The 19,516-nt window shown below is 43.5% G+C and overlaps 1 protein-coding gene across 8 annotated transcripts in view; it reads right to left on the bottom strand.

Moving 5' to 3' along the window:
- Positions 1 to 19,516, bottom strand: part of LOC308593773 (NXPE family member 3-like) — a 71,709-nt gene that overhangs the window by 20,709 nt on the left and 31,484 nt on the right. For 4 of the 8 annotated variants that reach the window (XM_081206440.1, XM_081206439.1, XM_081206442.1 and 1 more), the window contains 5 exons: positions 11,235 to 11,379; positions 7,373 to 8,097; positions 6,194 to 6,267; positions 5,891 to 6,103; positions 4,729 to 5,523 (listed from right to left, as the gene is read on the bottom strand). In XM_081206440.1, coding sequence (XP_081062566.1) covers positions 4,973 to 5,523; positions 5,891 to 6,103; positions 6,194 to 6,267; positions 7,373 to 8,097; positions 11,235 to 11,303 — 1,632 coding nt within the window. In that variant the 5' untranslated portion in view covers positions 11,304 to 11,379 and the 3' untranslated portion in view covers positions 4,729 to 4,972. Of the gene's footprint in view, positions 1 to 4,728; positions 5,524 to 5,890; positions 6,104 to 6,193; positions 6,268 to 7,372; positions 8,098 to 11,234; positions 11,380 to 11,787; positions 12,998 to 19,516 lie in introns of those variants that run through there. The other 4 variants (XM_081206438.1, XM_081206437.1, XM_081206441.1 and 1 more) reach the window with 3 other exon arrangements.

The following is a 19,516-nucleotide window of genomic DNA, read 5'->3' as shown; positions in this document are numbered from 1 at the left end:
GTTAGTTTCTTTGTTAATATTTAAATCAAAATAGTTTTTTAAAGTAGTTTTAGCCTTATCAGTCACTTCTTCTTTTTCAAATAAATAGTCGTTCATTCTCCATCTGTAAATGCCCTGGGTCTTCCGATTTAAATGTAGTATTATTGGATTGTGATCAGATAGTGTTTTAGGTAGTATCTCACATTTGACACTCTTATTGTTAATTCTCTTGATATCCATATCTGATCCAACCTGCTCCAGCTTTGATGCGACTCTGAGAAATGTGTGAATTGTTTAATTATGGGGTTTTTAAATCTCCATATATCTATTAAATCTAAGTTTTTCTCAAGGTCCTTAAACGATCTCGGAAGTTTTCCTTGATTTAAATTCTTCCTTTTCGAGCTTCTATCTAGTTCCGGTGTTGGCACTCCATTTAGGTCTCCAAGAAGGATCAATTTGTAATTCTCTAGATCTAATAGCACTTGTTCCATTTTTTTTGAAAAACTCCATTTTATTTGTATTTGGCGCGTAAACCGTTACCACATTAAGTTTTTCTCCCTGGTGGTTGATTTGTATTCCTAGAATTCTACCTTCCTCATCCTTACATACTAGTTTAGGTTCCAATTTCTCTTTCACATAAATTACCACCCCTCTTTTCTTCTTTGAATCTGAATTGATAAATTCTATTCCCAACTTTTTATTTATTAAGATATGTTTGTGTTTTTTGGCAACATGTGTTTCTTGACAGCAAATCACGTCAATGTTTTTTTTCTTTATAATTTTCTCAAATTTGTTTCTCTTGGACTTTTCATTAAAACCATTCACATTCCACGACAAAAAATTAAGGGTCATTTCAGCTAATTTCACTTTATCCTACTTTTCAACTTAAATTCTGGTGCCTCTGTTTCCAATAGTTTCTTCCTCTTCCCCCTCCTCCTCCCCTCCCGATCTCTCATCCTCCGCCTCTTCCTCCACCTCTATCTCACCCCCCTCCACTCCCTCTACCTCCTTCTCTCCTCTCCCCCTCCCCTCTCCTGCACTTTTTTCTCCTCCTCCAAATCTTTCTCTTTCTTTACCCAGATCTTTTTCGTATCTTCTCAAAAACTTTCCCGCTTCTTGTGTATCTGTTAGTTTGAACTTTTTATTCTTGTAAAAAAAGGAAATCCCTTCTGGGAATTCCCATTTATACTGTATTGAATTTCTCTTTAGGACGTTTGTTAATTGTCTGTATCCTTCCCTTTTGCGCAGGATCCTAATTGGAATTTCTTTAAAGACAGTAATTGGACAACCTCCAATCATTAACTTCCTTCTATAGCTTGTTCTTAGTATAGTGTTCCTCATTTCCAATGAGTTGAATATTACTAGACAGTCACCCGGGATTTTTTTTGGTTTAGTTCGCTGCTGTTTCCCTCTTATTCTGAACGCATTTTCTATCGTGTACGCAACTTGTTCTTCTTTTATTTCCAACCACCTTGCAAGTTCTTTAACCATTATCCCTCTTATGTCCTCGTTTACCTCTTCCACAACTCCTCGGAATTTTAAATTGAGTTGTTTCTGACACATTTCTGTCATAGCTAAATTGTCCCATAACTGATCTTGCATTTTGTTTAAATCTTTTACTTCTTCCTTTAATTTTTCTGTTTCTTTCTTTTGGTCTCTCAGATCTTTTTGCGTTCTTTTATTAGTTTCTTCAATTATTTTTGATTTGGTTGTCAGATCTTGTACCTTTTTAGAGAGTTCTCCTACCACACTTTCAATTTTCTTGTCTATCTGTTCCTGTATTTCTCCTAATTTGCTTTTCATATGTAATTCATTTTGCTTAAATTCCTCTTTGATCTTTAACCATAAAATATCTAAATCTCTAATTTCCTCCTGCCGGGATGCCTTTCTCTCTCCTGGTGTCCCTCCTACTTTTTTCCTGTTCTTCCCCAACATTTTGTAATTTGATTCTCAGTAGTTACCTTTGCTTATTACTCTCTCCCCCTAGGGGGCGGACAATCTTTCTTCCTTTCACCCTCTCTTAAGCTTCAACCTCTTTATTTATATATTCTTGTATCCTATTCTTACCACACTTTGCATCCCCCAAAAGAAGAGAGAGGTTTTCTATGACTTATTCAAAATTATCCAATCTCTTTGGCTCTCCCAATAGTCTTTTGTTATCACAAATTTAAGTTATGTTAGTAAATTAGTATAATTGTTTCAGCACAAAAAGGTAAGAGAAACAGCACAAAAAACAAAAATCAAAGACAATATATCCTTTTTACCGTCCGGAGGATATCTCAGTCACTATATTGTCCGGCCACTTGTCGGCCTAATCCATTTCCCGGGAAATATATCAGACTTTCTTCATTTTCTGTTACCCTTAGTTCTATATTTTATTAAGTTTCTTTGCAAACCTAAAGAAGATGTAAGTATTTAGAAAAGTTCTCAATGGTTCTCAATAGTTATTTCAAATAGTATCAATATTTATTTCAGGTAGTATCGTCATTTGATTGCTCCTCTTGAGATATAAGGGGGTGCCTTGGTGTATATACTAGTCCTACTCAGATTTAAGGGGTCCCGTCAGAGCTAAGGGTAGGGGGGGTAGGTTGTTAGTTATGTTATTATAGTGAGAAACGGCAGAGAAAGAGGAGGGAAAGTCAGAGAGGGGCAGACAAATTGATACGAAAGAAAGAAAGGGAGGGGGATGAAAAGGGAAGGAAGAGAGAGAAAGAAAAAAAGCAATGAATAAAAGAAAAGTGCAAAAGGAAAAAAGAGAGAAAAAGGACAGACCCCAAGGCTTGTGAGCAAGGCAGAAAATTTCTGGAATACTGCAGAAAGTTCTAGAGTTCAAAGTGTCCTGTGATGTTTCAAGTTAATGTTCCAAATTAATATTCCGATGTTCCAAGTAAGCATGCGTTGAATAAATCCCAGAAGCAGCAATTAAGTCCCAAAATTATGGAAGTTAGGAAAGGTTCCTTTTTTTAGAAGCCTCTTTAGTTTCTTTGTAGCGTATTCCCAGCTGTCCTTTTAAACAGTATTAAGAGGCTCCGTTCTAAATGACTCCCTTTTTTTTTTCCTTATCTGCCTCCCCTAAAAGGGGTAGACGATATCTCCTTATTTGCTTACAGTGGAGTGTTTCAAATTCTTTTAATCCCCCCACGGAGATATTTACTTTGTATTCACTCAGTCATGCGAAAGGATACTTCCTTCCACCACCTTGCGACTTTGTAGTCTGCGCCATTTTAATCCTTTACCGAGGTGAATTCCTAAGTTAAATCTTCTGACATCCGACGTTCTCTTAGTGTATTTTTTAATTTTTTTTCGATAACAAAGTCTACTCACACTAAGGGTTCCGTTCTTACAGTTTTGGAGGTCCGTCGCCCTCTTCAGTGGGAGCCAGAGGCATCGTAATACAGGGTTGTTGCTTCCCCTTTGTGCTTGCAATTTCGCCGCCTCGAGATCTTCCAAGAAAAAAAACCCCCGAAAAACAGCGAACCGCTTCTACACGGCCGGGTATCTCTCCCTCAAGGGTCTCCCCCTTGAGATTTTTTGGGGGTGCAGTGCCTTTGCGACGCCCCCAAGCCCCTGTATTACTCGGAAATCTTCTCCGAAGATTTTCCGCGCTCCCTTTCTGTTCGCGGCGGAAACCGGAAGCCCGCCCATGCCAAGAATTTAACAGTTCCTCAGACTAACTCTCACAGACATTTTTCCCAAAACCCTCACCTCCCCATTTTTAAATTTCTTCCAATCTTCTTCCACCGACTCTTCTCCCTGGTCTCGGATTCTGCCAGTCATTTCCGCCAGTTCCATATAGTCAATCACCTTCATCTGCCATTCTTCCAGAGTGGGTAGATCTTGTGTCTTCCAATACTTTGCAATGAGTATTCTTGCTGCTGTTGTAGCATACATAAAAAAAGTTCTATCCTTTGGCACGAATTGGCCGACTATGCCCAGGAAAAAGGCCTCTGGTTTCTTCAAAAAGGTATATTTAAATACTTTTTTCAATTCATTATAGATCATCTCCCAGAAAGCCTTAATCCTTGGGCACGTCCACCAAAGGTGAAAGAATGTACCTTCAGTTTCTTTACATTTCCAACATTTGTTATCGGGCAAGTGATAGATTTTTGCAAGCTTGACTGGGGTCATGTACCACCTGTATACCATTTTCATAATATTCTCTCTTAAGGCATTACATGCCGTAAACTTCATACCTGTGGTCCATAACTGTTCCCAGTCAGCCATCATTATATTATGTCCAACATCTTGTGCCCATTTAATCATAACATTTCACCGTTTCATCCTGAGTATTCCATTTCAACAGCAGGTTGTACATCCTTGACAAAATCTTAGTTTTGGGTTCTAAAAGTTCTGTTTCTAATTTTGATTTTTCCACCTAGAAACCAATTTTCTTGTCCGAATTATATGCCTCCATTATCTGATAATAATGAAGCCAATCTCGCACTTTATTTTTTAGTTTCTCAAAACTCTGCAATTTCAGTCTATCTCCCTCTTGTTCCAAAATTTCCCAATATTTCGGCCATTTGGCCTCCATATTGAGCTTTTTCTGTGCTTTGACTTCCATCAGTGACAGCCACCTTGGGGTTTTGTTTTCCAATAAATCCTTATATCTTATCCAAACATTAAACAATGCTTTCCTGACAATGTGATTCTTAAATGCTTTATGTGCTTTAACCTTATCATACCACAGATATGCATGCCATCCAAATACGTTGTTAAAACCTTCTCTCACTTCTCTCAGTGAGCTTCTCTCACTGTTCTCCTAGTCCAGTGATGGCCAAACCTGGCCCTCCAGCTGTTTTGGGACTACAATTTCCACCATCCCTGACCACTTGTCCTGTTAGCTAGGGATGATGGGAGTTGTAGTCCAAAAACTGCTGGAGGGCCAAGTTTGGCCATCACTGTCCTAGCCCAACCATTCCTTCTTAGTTCTCTGCCAAAGCCAACCACCCCAGCCAACACAATTCTTACCACTATTTCTGCTGTACAAAGACTACTCCATTCTGAGTCCCTTCCCTGGACAGACATAGGAGAGGAAGGCGTTGACCTCATTCTGCACAACGACCTTGCCAGGATGGATGTTATCAGGCAGGTAATGGCAGGAGGTCATGGCCCAGGCATCAACAATGGCCACTCTCATGTCTGCAAACATGGCACGAAGGATGTTGTCCAGCTGCAGGGAGAGCCAGTCACTGCCATAGACAGACTTGTATCCTGTGTTGGCTGACTTGATGACAACGGTGGTCTGGGGGCTGCGGGCCAGGAGCTGAGCCACAGCCTGCCGAATGCCGTGCACCCGCCGCACATATACATCCACTGGGAAGGTGGTGAAATGGGCCCAGAGCGTGAAAACTACCACCATGTTCGGGCCCCCACCAAGTGCATCCAGCTCATTGGCCAAGTAGTGCATGTCAGCCATCTTGGACTTCGTGGTGCGCAGTGGAATGCCATGGGCACGCCACCTCAGCACAAAGCCCTGTGCTGGCTCCACAGCCAGCAGCGGGCCAGACTGATAGGTCACGTGAAGGTCTATGCGCTTGACTGCTACACAGAGAAAGAGAAAGACAGTGTGTGAGAGACTCAGGAGTTAGAGTCCCAAATGGACAGCTCCACACTCCAGTCATCCATCAAAGGTTCTCATGTGCTCTGATCCATGATTTGCATACCCTTACAAATGTGTAACAGTGAGAGAGTAGCTTCCCTCACTGTTCACCTGGCCCAACCATTCCTTCTTAGTTCTCTGCCAAAGCCAACCACCCCAGCCAACACAATTCTTACCACTTGCTACACCAACCTCTGTTTCCTTCATTCTGGTTCTGAAGCTCAACCGTACCTTTCTTATACATCTATCCCCACACCAGGACACCTGCTCCCAAAACAATGCCCTTTCCACATCCAGACAGTGACTTACATGGAATGAAGGCCAGCAGGAATTCCCACCACTGGCGTAGTGTGGAGTCTCCAATCATATGGACTATCTTGCCTCGCAAGCAGCCGAGTGCCAAGCCAGAAGTAGGGAAGGTCCGGCTAGAACATCCCAAGGAAACCCACACATCCTTGTAGTAGAAACCTGAAGGGTTGGTGAGGGCAAGGCCTGGATGGCATGGGAGCGGTGGGGAGGTGGCTACAGGAACACAGGCAAGGGATGGTCACAATGCCATTCTAGAATATAAACACAGAGCCAGCTGACTTCCCACCATCTATTTCCACTCACCAACAGTCAGCTGGTGGCTAGGTAGCACTTGGATGATGGGCACACTCCCTGGAATAATCCGGTCTGCCGCAGCTCTGTGTGAACAGAGAGGAATGAAGAACAGGGCAACTTGAGCTGCATCACTGCTGAAATGTGAGTTTCTTCTTTGAAGCTCATCACGTTGTTAAAGACTATGCTGGGTTCTATTGGTTACTGGTCACACTGGCTCACCTTCTAAAGGCAATCTCTCAATCTGTGTTTAATTTAATTTGATTTTCATATTAATGGATAAAGTGTATGTCCAAAGTCCAGAGGATAATGTTACCACAGATGTGGAGGGGGTAGTGTTTATGGGTTTCTGTTGGGGTCAAGATTTGATTTTGGTGCTGCACTATTTTTGCTGTTTTTGTGATTTGCAATTGTGATTTTTGCAATTATTATTTTTTTGAAATGTGCCCATGAACATTACTAACATTTTGTTATCTGATCACATGCTCCTATTGCTGACATTTTTGCTTTCATTAAACCCTCTAGACCAGGCATAGGCAAACTTCGGCCCTCCAGATGTTTGGGACTACAATTCCCATCATCCCTGACCACTGGTCCTGTTAGCTAAGGATTATGGGAATTGTAGTCCCAGACATCTGGAGGGCCAGAGTTTGCCTATGCCTGCTCCAGACCTCAGGCATTACAATAAACCCTCCATGCCCTGTGAAAGACGGAGTGGCATTTCTCCACAATGTGCCTTACTTCTGGCTCCTCCAAATTTAAGTTTCAAAGACCTCTCATATTGCACAGCTGAATAAACTGAACAAAGGTATTTATCTTCACATACCCAGTTATGTTCTGCACAGGAATTAAACACACAGGAAAGTATAGGAAATAAAAACACACACACTACATTCTTCTGCTCCAATGAATGGCAGCCCCTTCTGGGGAAAGGACATAATTTTTGATGGTATGAAATAACCTTGAAGATGGGAAAGGTAGGGTGTGTAACACAGGGAGGAGGGCAGAGTGGTTCCAGGAACAAACATAACACTCAAGACCCCAAGAGACCATAAGTAGACTTGACACCATCTCTACTTCCAAGGGCCTAGAAAAACTCCCATGGTTCCCATAAGAAATCCTGGCATAGCATCGCTATCACCACGCCATAAGCTTACCTTCCCCATTCCTAGCCATCTCCAAAGCACTCACCCACTAAGGAAGACTTTCTCTGCTGAGGAGAGCACATTTTTGTAGATCCCAGTAGAGTGGTACACAAGGTCATTGCAGGAGTGATGCTGGGGCCTGGCACAAAACCAGTGCTCCCCAGTGCCAGGATCCACGTACTGGCAGGTTGGGCCTGAGACTGGATGCACGTTGCATTCAGTCACTTCTTCTTTGCTCCCCTGGCCTGGGTCCACAAAGTAGCCCCTGAAAGTGACTGTGGAGGGATGGGAGTCACGGATGCGCCGAAGGAGGGCCACAGTCTCACTGGAGTGGATGAGACGCACAGACACCTGCACCGCACCTGCCCACAGAAGCAGGAAAGTCAGTGTGTAGGTGCCATTCTTGTGGTCCTCCACTGTCCCTGCCACACTCGCCTTCAGCTCTGGGGAATGCAATTTGGCCCTCAAGAAGTCTCCGCCGTAGTGCTTGGGCTGCCCACTCTGGTCCCGGGCCTCCAGCGACACCAGGAGCATGTTACCCACTGTGTAGTTGCTCTGGGACTGCAAGAGCCGGTAGTGGCTCTTCTCAGCACTGGTGGAGGAAGCAAAGGCTACAGCATCCTCAGCTGGAGCTGGCCAATGGAGCAGCTGGAGCAGCGCCTGCAGTTCTGGAGACTCCATAAAGGGATCCGGGAGTGACTTGGCACCCACAGGGGAAGGAGGCACGTGCTTCTCTCTGAAGTGGTCAAAGGACAGGAACCAGTAGATCATCTGGAGAGTCAGAATAAGACAAAAAAAGAAATCGGGTCAGGCTCTTAGTAATGCTGATAATCTCTCATGTTTATGACCCGATATAAATGTGATATAAGTATGAACTAATAATATTGCATGTTTATTTCAAATGGCTGCCTCTCCCTCTCTGCTTTTTCCACCCCCCTCTCACTCCCTTTCTCTTTAGTTGCCCTTTTTCTTAAGTGAAACATGTCACAAAGGCTTTAGCTCTTCGTTGAAGGGAAGGTGTTTCAGTTCCTTATCATTTGATTTATTTGCCTCCCATCCTACACTGGGGGGGGGGAGGCACGAACTAGAGCTGTATGCAGAGCTTAATGAGACTGTGGATGGATCTACACATGGGGGGGGGGGAGAACGCTATAAATAAGTCAGAAATTAAATTGTTATAACAAAAGAGAAAAGCCTGGTGTTATGGAGCTGGTGAGCACTCATATCCCAACAGAGAACGCTATAAATAAGTCAGAAATTAAATTGTTATAACAAAAGAGAAAAGCCTTGTGTTATGGAAAATCACATATAAAAATTTATAACACATTCAAATTGTTGTTTCTTTACTAATGTAGCTGAGTCCTGTTCAACAGATTTACCAGTATATACAGTGGTACCTCGGGTTAAGAACTTAATTCGTTCTGGAGGTCTGTTCTTAATCTGAAACCTGAGGTACCACTTTAGCTAATGGGGCCTCCTGCTGCTGCCGCCGCCGCTGCCACACAATTTCTGTTCTCATCCTGAAGCAAAGTTCTTAACCTGAGGTACTATTTCTGGGTTAGTGGAGTCTGTAACCTGAAGCATCTGTAACCCGAGGTACCACTGTAAAGGCATTATACTGGTTGAGTTTCAAGTCTGGCAGCAAAAATAACGGAATCTCCCCGGTACAGCTTCTTCAAAGACTCTGATTGTCAGAACAGTGGGGTGAAGCCAGGACTGCCACCTACCCACAGCCTGCTCTAAGGGGATCTGGGCTTATGTGCCTGCAAGAGTATCATATGGAGTAAACTATTCTGAGACAGCTACAAAATGAATTCTGCTTTACATTCAGCTCTCAGGAGTTCCAGGAATTATCCACCACACACACTTTGAAAAGTAATAAAGGATGGGCCACAGGCAGTTATAATTCATGAGGAATATCATCCTCTGAGAAGGAGCTAGCAAGAGCTAGCAGGACGAGGCAGAGGGGCCCAGCTCCAAGAAGGGTGAGGAGGTAGAAGGGAAGCAAGACCTGCAACTATCTGGTCTGGAGGGAGATTGGCGTAAACATGCACACATGCACACACTAGCCAGTGTCATTAAGTAGTATGGGTTTGTTTGTGTGTCTGTGCAAGGTCATTTCCCCATGACAATTTTGTCTCATGTGAGTAATAGTTTTAAGGATGGGTTATTCCCCCCGCCATTTTTATTTTAACTCCTGATTTGGACTTTAGCAGGTCAGAGAGACGTGGGACGGTAGGAAGTAAAGAGAGGGTGGGGACAGGAAGAGAGAAAGAGCATCAAGATTCAAAATGGGACAGGAATTCTGCAGTAAGTATGTTGGCCCCAAAGGAACTGGGTAAAGAAACTCCTGTCTCCTTTGGGGGACCCCGAGAGCCCCAGCCAAAGCACTACCAGGGAGTGGTGAGGGTAGGAATTAAGCAGCAATCCAACTTCTTTCTGCCCTCCAGGCGTCAAGCCTTTTTGCCCAAGGAATTTGCATTCACTTCCTAGTGAAGCAGGCCACCCAAACAGCTAGGAATTAATAATGCAAGAGCAAAATATTTCCCCACTCTTGTTCTCTGAGAAAGGGAATGTACAGAGCTGGTCTACCCATGTCGTGGGAAGAAGCACCCACCTGGTGGAAGTTCAAGATGTGGCACTGAATCCGCCCACTGCTTCAGCTGTTGAGAAGGAGGCATTCCTGTGTGCAGGTTGCTGACTGGCTCCCCACCCCCCAGCAGAGAAGACATGAAAGTGGCAACACTTTGAGGAGGGTCCCATTTCCCACCGAGTTCAGCAAGAGCCAGCACATGGTGGCAGCGGAAGTGGTGCGTGGTGCGGTGGAAAGCTGGGCTTCTACAGTGCATCAGAAAGTGTTTCACTTCCATTGCAGAATAAAATATACTGCCTTAGAGTTTTCTAATTTAGCACATTTATTTTGTTGCTAGAATTGTTGCCACTCACATATACTTACTAATTAACATATGAAATGGAAAAAATAAAGCACTGTTATTATTTCAGTTTTGGGAAATTTTCCACCCCATATTACTGGACAGGACACCCTTCAGTGCAGTGACAATCTGCCTTCTCAAATATTATCCAGCAAAACATTTTGCCACAGCAACCAGCATAAATGTGCAAAAGACAGGCCTCAGCTATGTTAGTAAAGAAAAAGTGTTTTATATGTGTTATAACACTGTGACATCAGATGGCACTGTGGAGTCCCATCTTTCGCCAACGTGAATTCCCATTATGAAGTTTACAACGCATTTTCCTGAAACATTTTAAAAATATTTTTAGATCCAGCCACAGTCCCTGGAGAGGTCGGGGTTATGGGGCTGGATGGGATCCTTACTTTCTTTGGGCAGTACTGAGAGACCTTAGTGAGTTAATTACAAAGCATATAGGGTACATTTCTAAGATCCAAGGCAGTGAACAGGGATGAAGAGTCCCTCATGCTCCACAAGCTTCTGTTGAGACTTTCAAGAAGGGACCCTAGCTGCACATCTGGCCCATGTCAGAAAGCATGACGTGGCTCAGGAGAGCCAAAAGCCCAAGGCTCCACAACCGTTATATACAAGCTCTGGGGTGACACTGGAGGAGGACTGTAAGCATCTCAGTCCTACCTTTGTCCTTCCACCCCTTCCTTCACTCACTCACTCACTCACTCACATGCACATCTCTAAGAATAAATTCTGTTTGCCCCTAAACACATACATACACATTTCCTAGTGGGGGTTGGTGGGAAGGGACACTGGGCACATAAACAACAGGCATGGAACTGCAAAACACATCCCACGTGAAAAAAACCCAACATTTCGCTTCAAAATTTATTAGCTCTGATTCTTTTTTTATATATACATAGAGGATCTACGAAGAGAGAATAAATTCAACAAGCAGATTTATAAGTGACCTCCTGGACTCACCCCTGCTGTGAATATTAGTCCAAGCCAGAGAAGAGGAGTTGGTCTGAGACCCCAATAAGTCTTTGGCATCTGTCCCCGACAATAGAGATGCAAAACAGGTACTTACAAGAGCAAAATCACACTCTTGACTGGAAAGTCAACACACCTATGAGGCAAAATACAAAAGAACAGGGCAGGGGATGAAGTCAGCGGACTAAATCTTCTACAGGCACAGCTACTGAGGCTTAGCTGGGACATGTTTTACTCAGGCTACTCACAGGCCTTATAAGGACTCAGAATCTCTCCTTCCTGTCAAAAGACTTATGAAGAAGGGTAGATAAGTTGCTGTGAATCTGTGATGCCATAAACCTAAGACTACATCAAATCCTGGTAATTGCTTACCACAGTGGAGCATAAACTTACCTCATTGTCTATCTGCACCTTGGGAATGATTCTTTAAAAATGGACCTGTCGATGCCATGCCTTAGAGACCCCTTCCACCACACAAATACAACTATTATGTGCACCTTGGTTCACTGAGCAGTGAGCTGTTTCCAGGGATGCAAGCACTTACCTCGGTTTGATTTCCTTTGGAAGGAGGTCACAGGAAACTTATAGCAATTTGTAATATTTGTATTTTATTTACAAATGTAAAGGTTGACCGCAGGTGTAGCTTCAACACACCAACAGATGTCCCAAAAGTCTACTGCTCCCTGAGTAATTTCTTCAAGGAGACAGCCAACCCCCCAGCTGCTGCTAGCTTTTTCTACTCTCTGACTCTGTCTGGCTCTCCAGTTGCCTGCCTATTCTCTCTTTCACAGACAGTCTCCTTGTTTACATCATCCTTGCTTACATCATCCCCAGCTAGAAAAGGGGAGAAGAGACATCTCATTTCCAGAAAAGCCTCTGACCACTCCCTGAACAGGAATGGAAAATGTGCTGGTACTTAAGAAAAAAGTACACAGCTGAACAATATTTTTGGGACAACAAAAATGTCACAAAATCGCAAGAAAGGTTTTGAGCTTTCCAGAACTCATCATCAGGAGAAATATACACACAAAAGGTATTACACAGAGCAGGGAGTGGAGAAGGCAGACGGGGGATCTTCAAACAGAAAGCTGAATGTTGTAGCCATAAAATCTACATTTAAACTCTATCTCAAAATGAAGCTGGCAGACTTATTGAATTAATCTTTGCTACCAGTGAAAAGAAAAATGAGGAAATATTAAATCATATAATTGATAATGAAAAGCAATTAATAAAGAAACATGGAGCCCGGACAGCCCCGTGGTTTTCCACAGATCTGAGGGCAATGAAACAATCGTTGCGACGGCTAGAGTGCCGGTGGCGGATAACTCATTCTGAAGCTGACCGGACACAGGTTAGAGCTCAATGTCGAGCCTACCAAGTGGCGGTAGCGACGGCGAAGAAGACTTTCTTCACCGCCTGTATTGCATCTGCAGAAAACAGCAGCAGGAGACTTTTCAGGTAGTTCGCAATTTAGCAGAACCACCTGCTCCATTGGGGCCCAGTACGGGCCACATGATCTCCTGCAATGATTTTGCAAAGTTTTTTGCAGATAAAGTTGCTCAGATTTGGGAAGAGGTAGACTCCACCGTGGGAGCAGGGCCGGGGCGGGAGAGTGCTAGAGTCCTGTCTAGTCAAGTTGCGTGGGATCAATTCCAATCTGTTACCTCCAAGGATGTGGACAGGCTGCTTGGACGAGTAAAACCAACCACCTGTCTCCTTGATCCTTGCCCATCCTGGCTTATAAAAGCTAGCCGGGAAGGCTTCGCGGGGTAGTGAATGCTTCTCTCTGTGAGGGAGCCTTCCCATACCTGCTGAAAGAGGCGGTTATCAAACCGCTTCTTAAAAAAACCATCTTTAGATGCTGCCAATATGGCCAACTATCGCCCAGTTTCAAATCTTCCATTCTTGGGCAAGGTGATTGAGCGAGTGGTTGCTGAACAACTCCAGGCACGCCTGGAAGAAGTGGACCATTTGGATCCCTTCCAGTCAGGATTCAGGCCTCATCATGGGACTGAAACTGCCTTGGTTGCACTGGTCGATGATCTCCAGCGGGCTAGGGACAAAGGTGAGAGCTGTTTCCTAGTTCTGCTGGATCTCTCAGCGGCGTTTGATACCATCGGCCATAACATCCTTCTGGACCGTCTAGAGGGGCTGGGAGCTGGGGGCACTGTCATACAGTGGTTCCGCTCCTTCCTCCTGGGCCGTGTTCAGAAAGTGGTGGTGGGGGATGAGTGTTCAGACCCCTGGGCTCTCACTTGTGGGGTGCCTCAGGGTTCTGTTCTTTCCCCCATGCTTTTCAACATCTACATGCAGCCGCTGGGAGAGATCATCAGGGGGTTTGGGCTGCGTGTTCATCAGTATGCAGATGATACCCAGCTCTACCTCTCTTTCAAATCAGAACCAGTGAAGGCGGTGAAGGTCCTGTGTGAGTGTCTGGAGGCGGATGGAGGATGGATGGCAGCTAACAGATTGAGGTTGAATCCTCACAAGACAGAAGTACTGTTTTGGGGGGACAGGAGGCAGGCAGGTGTGGAAGACTCCCTGGTCCTGAATGGGGTAACTGTGCCCCTGAAGGACCAAGTGTGCAGTCTGGGAGTCATTCTGGACTCACAGCTGTCCATGGAGGCACAGGTCAATTCTGTGTCCAGGGCAGCTGTTTTATCAGCTCCATCTGGTACGCAGGCTGAGACCCTGCCTGCCCGCGAACTGTCTCGCCAGAGTGGTGCATGCTCTGGTAATCTCACGCTTGGACTACTGCAATGCACTCTGTGTGGGGCTACCTTTGAAGGTGACCCAGAATCTACAATTAATCCAGAATGTGGCAGCTAGACTAGTGACTGGGAGCGGCCGCTGAGACCATATAACACCGGTCTTGAAAGGCCTACACTGGCTCCCAGTACGTTTCCAAAAGCAATTCAAAGTGTTGGTGCTGACCTTTAAAGCCCTAAATGGCCTCGGTCCAGTATACCTGAAGGAGCATCTCCACCTCCATCGTTCTGCCCGGACACTGAGGTCCAGCGCCGAGGGCCTTCTGGTGGTTCCCTTGCTGCGAGAAGCCAAGTTACAGGGAACCAGGCAGAGGGCCTTCTCGGTAGTGGCGCCTGCCCTGTGGAACGCCCTCCCACCAGATGTCAAAGAGAAAAATAACTACCAAACTTTTAGAAGACATCTAAAGGCAGCCCTGTTTAGGGAAGCTTTTAATGTTTAATAGGTTATTGTATTTTAGTGTTTTGTTGGAAGCCGCCCAGAGTGGCTGGGGGGACCCAGCCAGATGGGCGGGGTATAAATAATAAATTATTATTATTATTATTATTATTATTATTATTATTATTATTATTAACTAGGAAGTATACAAATAAAATATCAAGATGCTACAAACCCAATTTTCAATGTTAATTAATCAAGAAGCCGAATGGAAAATAAAAATGCTAAGGCAGAATTTGCTAACAAGCCTGGGAAATTATTAGCTTGGCAATTAAAAAAGATACAAGGACAAAATACTATTAATAAGTTAAAAATAGAAGATAAGATAATAGAAAATCCGAAGGAGATCAGGAGAAATTTCTTAAGATTTTTATAAAGAACTGTACAAAGCAGGAAAATAAAATAAAGAGAAAATAGAAAATTATTTAGAACAGAATAAATTACCGAAGATTCCAAAAGATAGAAAAGACCAACTGAATTCACAAAAAACGACAATGGAAATACAATCAGCGATAAAAAAACTAAAAACAGGCAAAGCGCCAGGACTGGAAGGACTTATTGTGAAATATTATAAAAAATTGAATTATAAAAAATATCATAAAAAAGGATGTTATGAACAATATTTTAAATAAAGGGAAGATTCTGATGACATGGAAAGAAGCTTATATCACATTAATCCCAAAACAAGATACGAGTTACTTCAGGTAAAAAACTATAGGCCAATCTCATTGTTAAATAATGATTTTGATGAACAGATTGAAAGGAATTTTGAGAGATGTGATACATGAGGACCAAAGTGGCTTTCCTCCTGGTCAACAGATGAAAGATAATGTGAGAAACATATTAAATAGAATATTAGGCTTAGAATGGCCAGATTAGAGGGCAAGAATTGCTCATTCCCACAGAGCAACAAAGCGTCAGGAGGAGAATGGAGAAGTGCATGTCAGTTCCCTCATCTATGCAATGAGAAGTGACCACATTCTCAAATCCTTCCCCGTTACTGAGGAGAATCATAAAAGTGTTAGCTGGATCTGAAAAACATTTTATTTCTACTGTTCCACTCGAAGTCAACTTCCTGGGCTGGCCTGGCTCATTACTGTAAACTTACCCTAGTTTACCCATGATTGGTACAGCTTAATTAAACCTTACTAAATTCTAACTTTTACTAAATCCAGGAATATAGGGAGCATCTGGCACCCAGGAGTTTAGAGGATCCTTTCCCCCTCAAAAAATATTATCCACTCTCAAAAAACCCTCTAAAAGAGTTTCTGCTCTTGTTAACACATTTCTTCTTTAGTCTGAAACCTCAAAGATCTTGCAGAGTCAGGCCCAGGCTGCTACCGGGTCCAGCACTGGCGGCAGCAACAAGCAGCTCCAGCTTGCCCAGCCCTACCCATTGCTATCCCAATATCGCACTTACCTGACCTGGGGTTTTGGGCTCTACTGGTCAAAATGGGAGCCTCAGCAATTGCCCTCTCCTACCAGAAAAAAAAAAAAAACAGGACGGCTCCAAGAAAATGCACATGGCAAGAAGGAGCTCTAGACCCTGGTGGAACACCCCCTTACCTGCTTGTGATTGGTGAAGCGGATAGCCAGCCAATCAGGATTTTTAAAAGTAATAATGATTTTTTAAAAGAACACACACACATGATTTCCCCCTACACTTCTCACTTCCCTCTGTGGCCCCCTAGCCTCATGCTGTGGCGTCCCATTTATGCATTTTTCACCTGTGGGCCCCTTGGAATATCCTGGGGGCTCCCAGGGGGCCATATGGATCCCAGTTGGGAAACACTGCTATAAGCAACATGCTCAAGTAGCTCAAGAGTACCAGAGATGCACTGCAACATTCTCACTTGTTTCTCAATAATTGTAATGCACACTGAGTTCTGGATACTGAAGTCATTACATAGTTAAAATTAACTGTAAATCTAATCAGTTTTCTTTCAAGCAGTCAAATTAACCAGACCCTGTCATGTTATGAAAATTCACATAAGGTTAGATTAATTTCCTAGCTTGCTCTATCACAATTGATTTGCTAAAAAAGAATTCAACCAAACGGAAATGCTATCATCCAAGATTCCCACTCCTGCTCCCACAGCATGCTTTCGCGCGTGTGTGTGTGTGTGTGTGTGCATGCACACACACTTGATCATAAGCTATTGACCCAGTTTGGAAGCCATGCTAAAGCTAAACGTGGCTCAGTACAAATGCACAAGCATGAGGGATTCTTGAGATATTGCTGCTGCTTTGTTCCTACTCTGATTATGCTGCTGTGAGCTAAGCCATGGCTTGGATTCATATGCTCTCTGAACATGGGCTTATAGCAGGGGTCAGCAACCTTTTTCAGCCATGGGCCGGTCCACCGTCTCTTAGACCATGTGGTGGGCCGGACTATATTTTGAAAAAAACACACAAATGAACAAATTCCTATGCCCCACAAATAACCCAGATATGCATTTTAAATAAAAGGACACATTCTACTCATGTAAAAACACACTGATTCCCGACCCATCCACGGGCCAGATTGAAAAGGCAATTTGGCCGCATCCGGCCCCCAGGCATTAGGTTGTCTACCCCTGGGTTATAGTGTGTCTCCTCCAAATAAACAACGAGTTGTAAGCCATAGAAGAAACCTAGGCCACAGACTGCAGCGTTTGAAACGAGACAAACCACAAGCCCGTGTCTGGATGACATACTAAGTCAGTGGTGGGGAACCTCCTTTGAATATTGACAGGTGTCAGTCACCCAGCTTCATCATTACACCAGGCCACTGACAGGTGGGCAGTCCCATTCACCTATCAGTTGGCTCATGGGGGTGGGAGGATCTGGTACACCATCTGGATCCAATTTCCCACCCCAGCACAGCAGTAGTAAGACTGGAGAGGGAAGGACCTTGGCTTAGTGGCAGAGTACCTACACTGCCTGCAGAAGGTCCCAGGTTGAATAACCAGCATCTCCAGGTAGGGCTGGGAGAGACACCAGTCTGAAACCCTGGAGAGTCGCTGCTAGTCAGTATAGGCAAAACTGAGCTTGATGGACCAGAGGTCTGACTTGATATAAGGGAACTTCTTGTGTTCTTCTCTCCAGGAGTTCACACATCGGTGTGTTTGCACTAAGCCATGATTTGGTTTAGCATTACATGTGAACTGGCCCAGTGTCTTCGTGTGAAAATGCAGCCTACTAAGGGGTGCTGCTTACCAGACTAACAGACAATCCTGTGATTAAGAAACTGAGCACATCTTTTGTCTATGCTCATAACTGCTTTGCTAATATATTCACGCTCCTGGCTGGAGACTTGTAGCTGCTGATATTACTCAGATTCTCACCCCTTCCCATCCACATAACCATGCAAAACTTTAACTGTTCCCTCTGAAGTAGTACTGCAAGCTCTAGTAAAAAATTGCACTGCAATGTAAAAAGTTCAGGAACTGCAGTGATCCATTGCTGTCAACCCTAAATTGATTTTCAGTTTCAATATTGCAGTGGAAAGAGAAGAAAAATGCATAGAATAAGAAATCCAAGACTAATAGCATTCCCCTTTATTGGTATTAATATGAGATGAGATGCTGGTTAGAAATATTCCACTGAAACACGGCCCCCAAAATAACAAAGCATCAGCTGCAATGAACAAAGCATCAGCTGCAATGCTGTAGTAAGATCTTGACCACAATAGGGAATACTGAATCCAAGTTTAAAAAAGCAAGCCCATAATAGGACATAACAGGCATTACAGAGCCTTATATGTTTTTAATTTGGCCAGGTTTATGCTCCTAAAGAGAGGCTTGCTAAACGACCCTCATATTAGAAGAAAAATCACCAGTATCTGAAGACATTCAATATGTTTTCTCTCCCCATTTATGCTCTCCTAAAATACATATGCATTCTTCATTCCTTATGAATCCCATATATTACAGTAATAGAGCTGTCCCAAATATGTCTCCCATAAGGATAGTTTAATATCTATTGAGCTTTATGACAGTAACCCACAGAAAAGTCCTGTTAAGAAAAAAAAATACATGAGAGGATAAAGTATGAGTAGCAAACATTTCTTCATCTCTCTGATTTGTTTTCTTATACATGGGAATGGAATAGAAAAAGTAATGTATTATTGCTGTCTCAAATACACTCCCCTTTTGCTCTGTATGGCTCTCTGCTGTGGATTCTCTTTGAAGATGCCGATTACCTATCACAATCAGGCTGGCACTGAAGTCTTTGTGGAACTATAAAGCATGAGCACTTTTAGATGGAAATGTTTGGAGGATGGGAGCTGCATGATCTCCACCTTTTCTTTTTTGCTTTAGAGCTGAAAGGAAATGGTTTTTTCTTTTGTTTATTTACCATTGTAGGGATTCTCATCTTCACTTACAGATGTCACAAGCACTGAGGTACCGGTATATTACACAAGAAAGCTGAGCCACACTGTGCAGAGTAACAGGTGCTGTTCTGGTTGCAGCTAAGAGAGCTTTCAAGTGACAGATTTTGCTAGAATAGCAGCTTTGTGTGGGGACTTAGGCTGTGTACACAGCATATATTTCAAGCGCATTTCAAGCACATGACTTCCCCTAAATAATCCTAGGAATTGTAGTCTGTTAAGGGTGCTAGTGAGCGGTAAACTATATTTCCCAGTATTCTTTGGGAGAGGCACTGTGTTTTAAACATATGATGTGCATGCAGACCTAAAGGAGATAAACATAGATGAAGGAAAGGACTTAAGGAGATAAACACCTCTGGTAAATACCAGAAGTGTGCACTGCTCTTTTACAATGTACCGTATTGGCCCAAATATAAGCCGCCCCCGAATATAAGCCACAGCTTTAAAATTCAAGGGGTAAAAAGCAAAAAAGACAATACCCGAATATAAGCTGCCCCCTTAAAATTCTGCAGGCACTCACCTCTTCCGTTTTACCGTATGTTTGTTTCAGCAGTGATATCGTAAAAGCCAATTTTGGTAAGGTCACAGATTTAAGCCACACTTTAACTTTACATGGTCAGAATTTGGGGGAAAAGTGAGGCATATATACGGTATCTAAATAGAAAGCACTGAGTTTAGCTGTGCTGGCTGAGACTGA

The sequence above is a fragment of the Podarcis bocagei genome, assembly GCF_964188305.1.
Source record: "Podarcis bocagei genome assembly, chromosome: 8".
Lineage (NCBI taxonomy): Eukaryota > Metazoa > Chordata > Lepidosauria > Squamata > Lacertidae > Podarcis > Podarcis bocagei.
The sequence above is the reverse complement of the archived record's forward strand: the minus strand, read 5'-3'. Positions and strand labels throughout refer to the sequence as shown.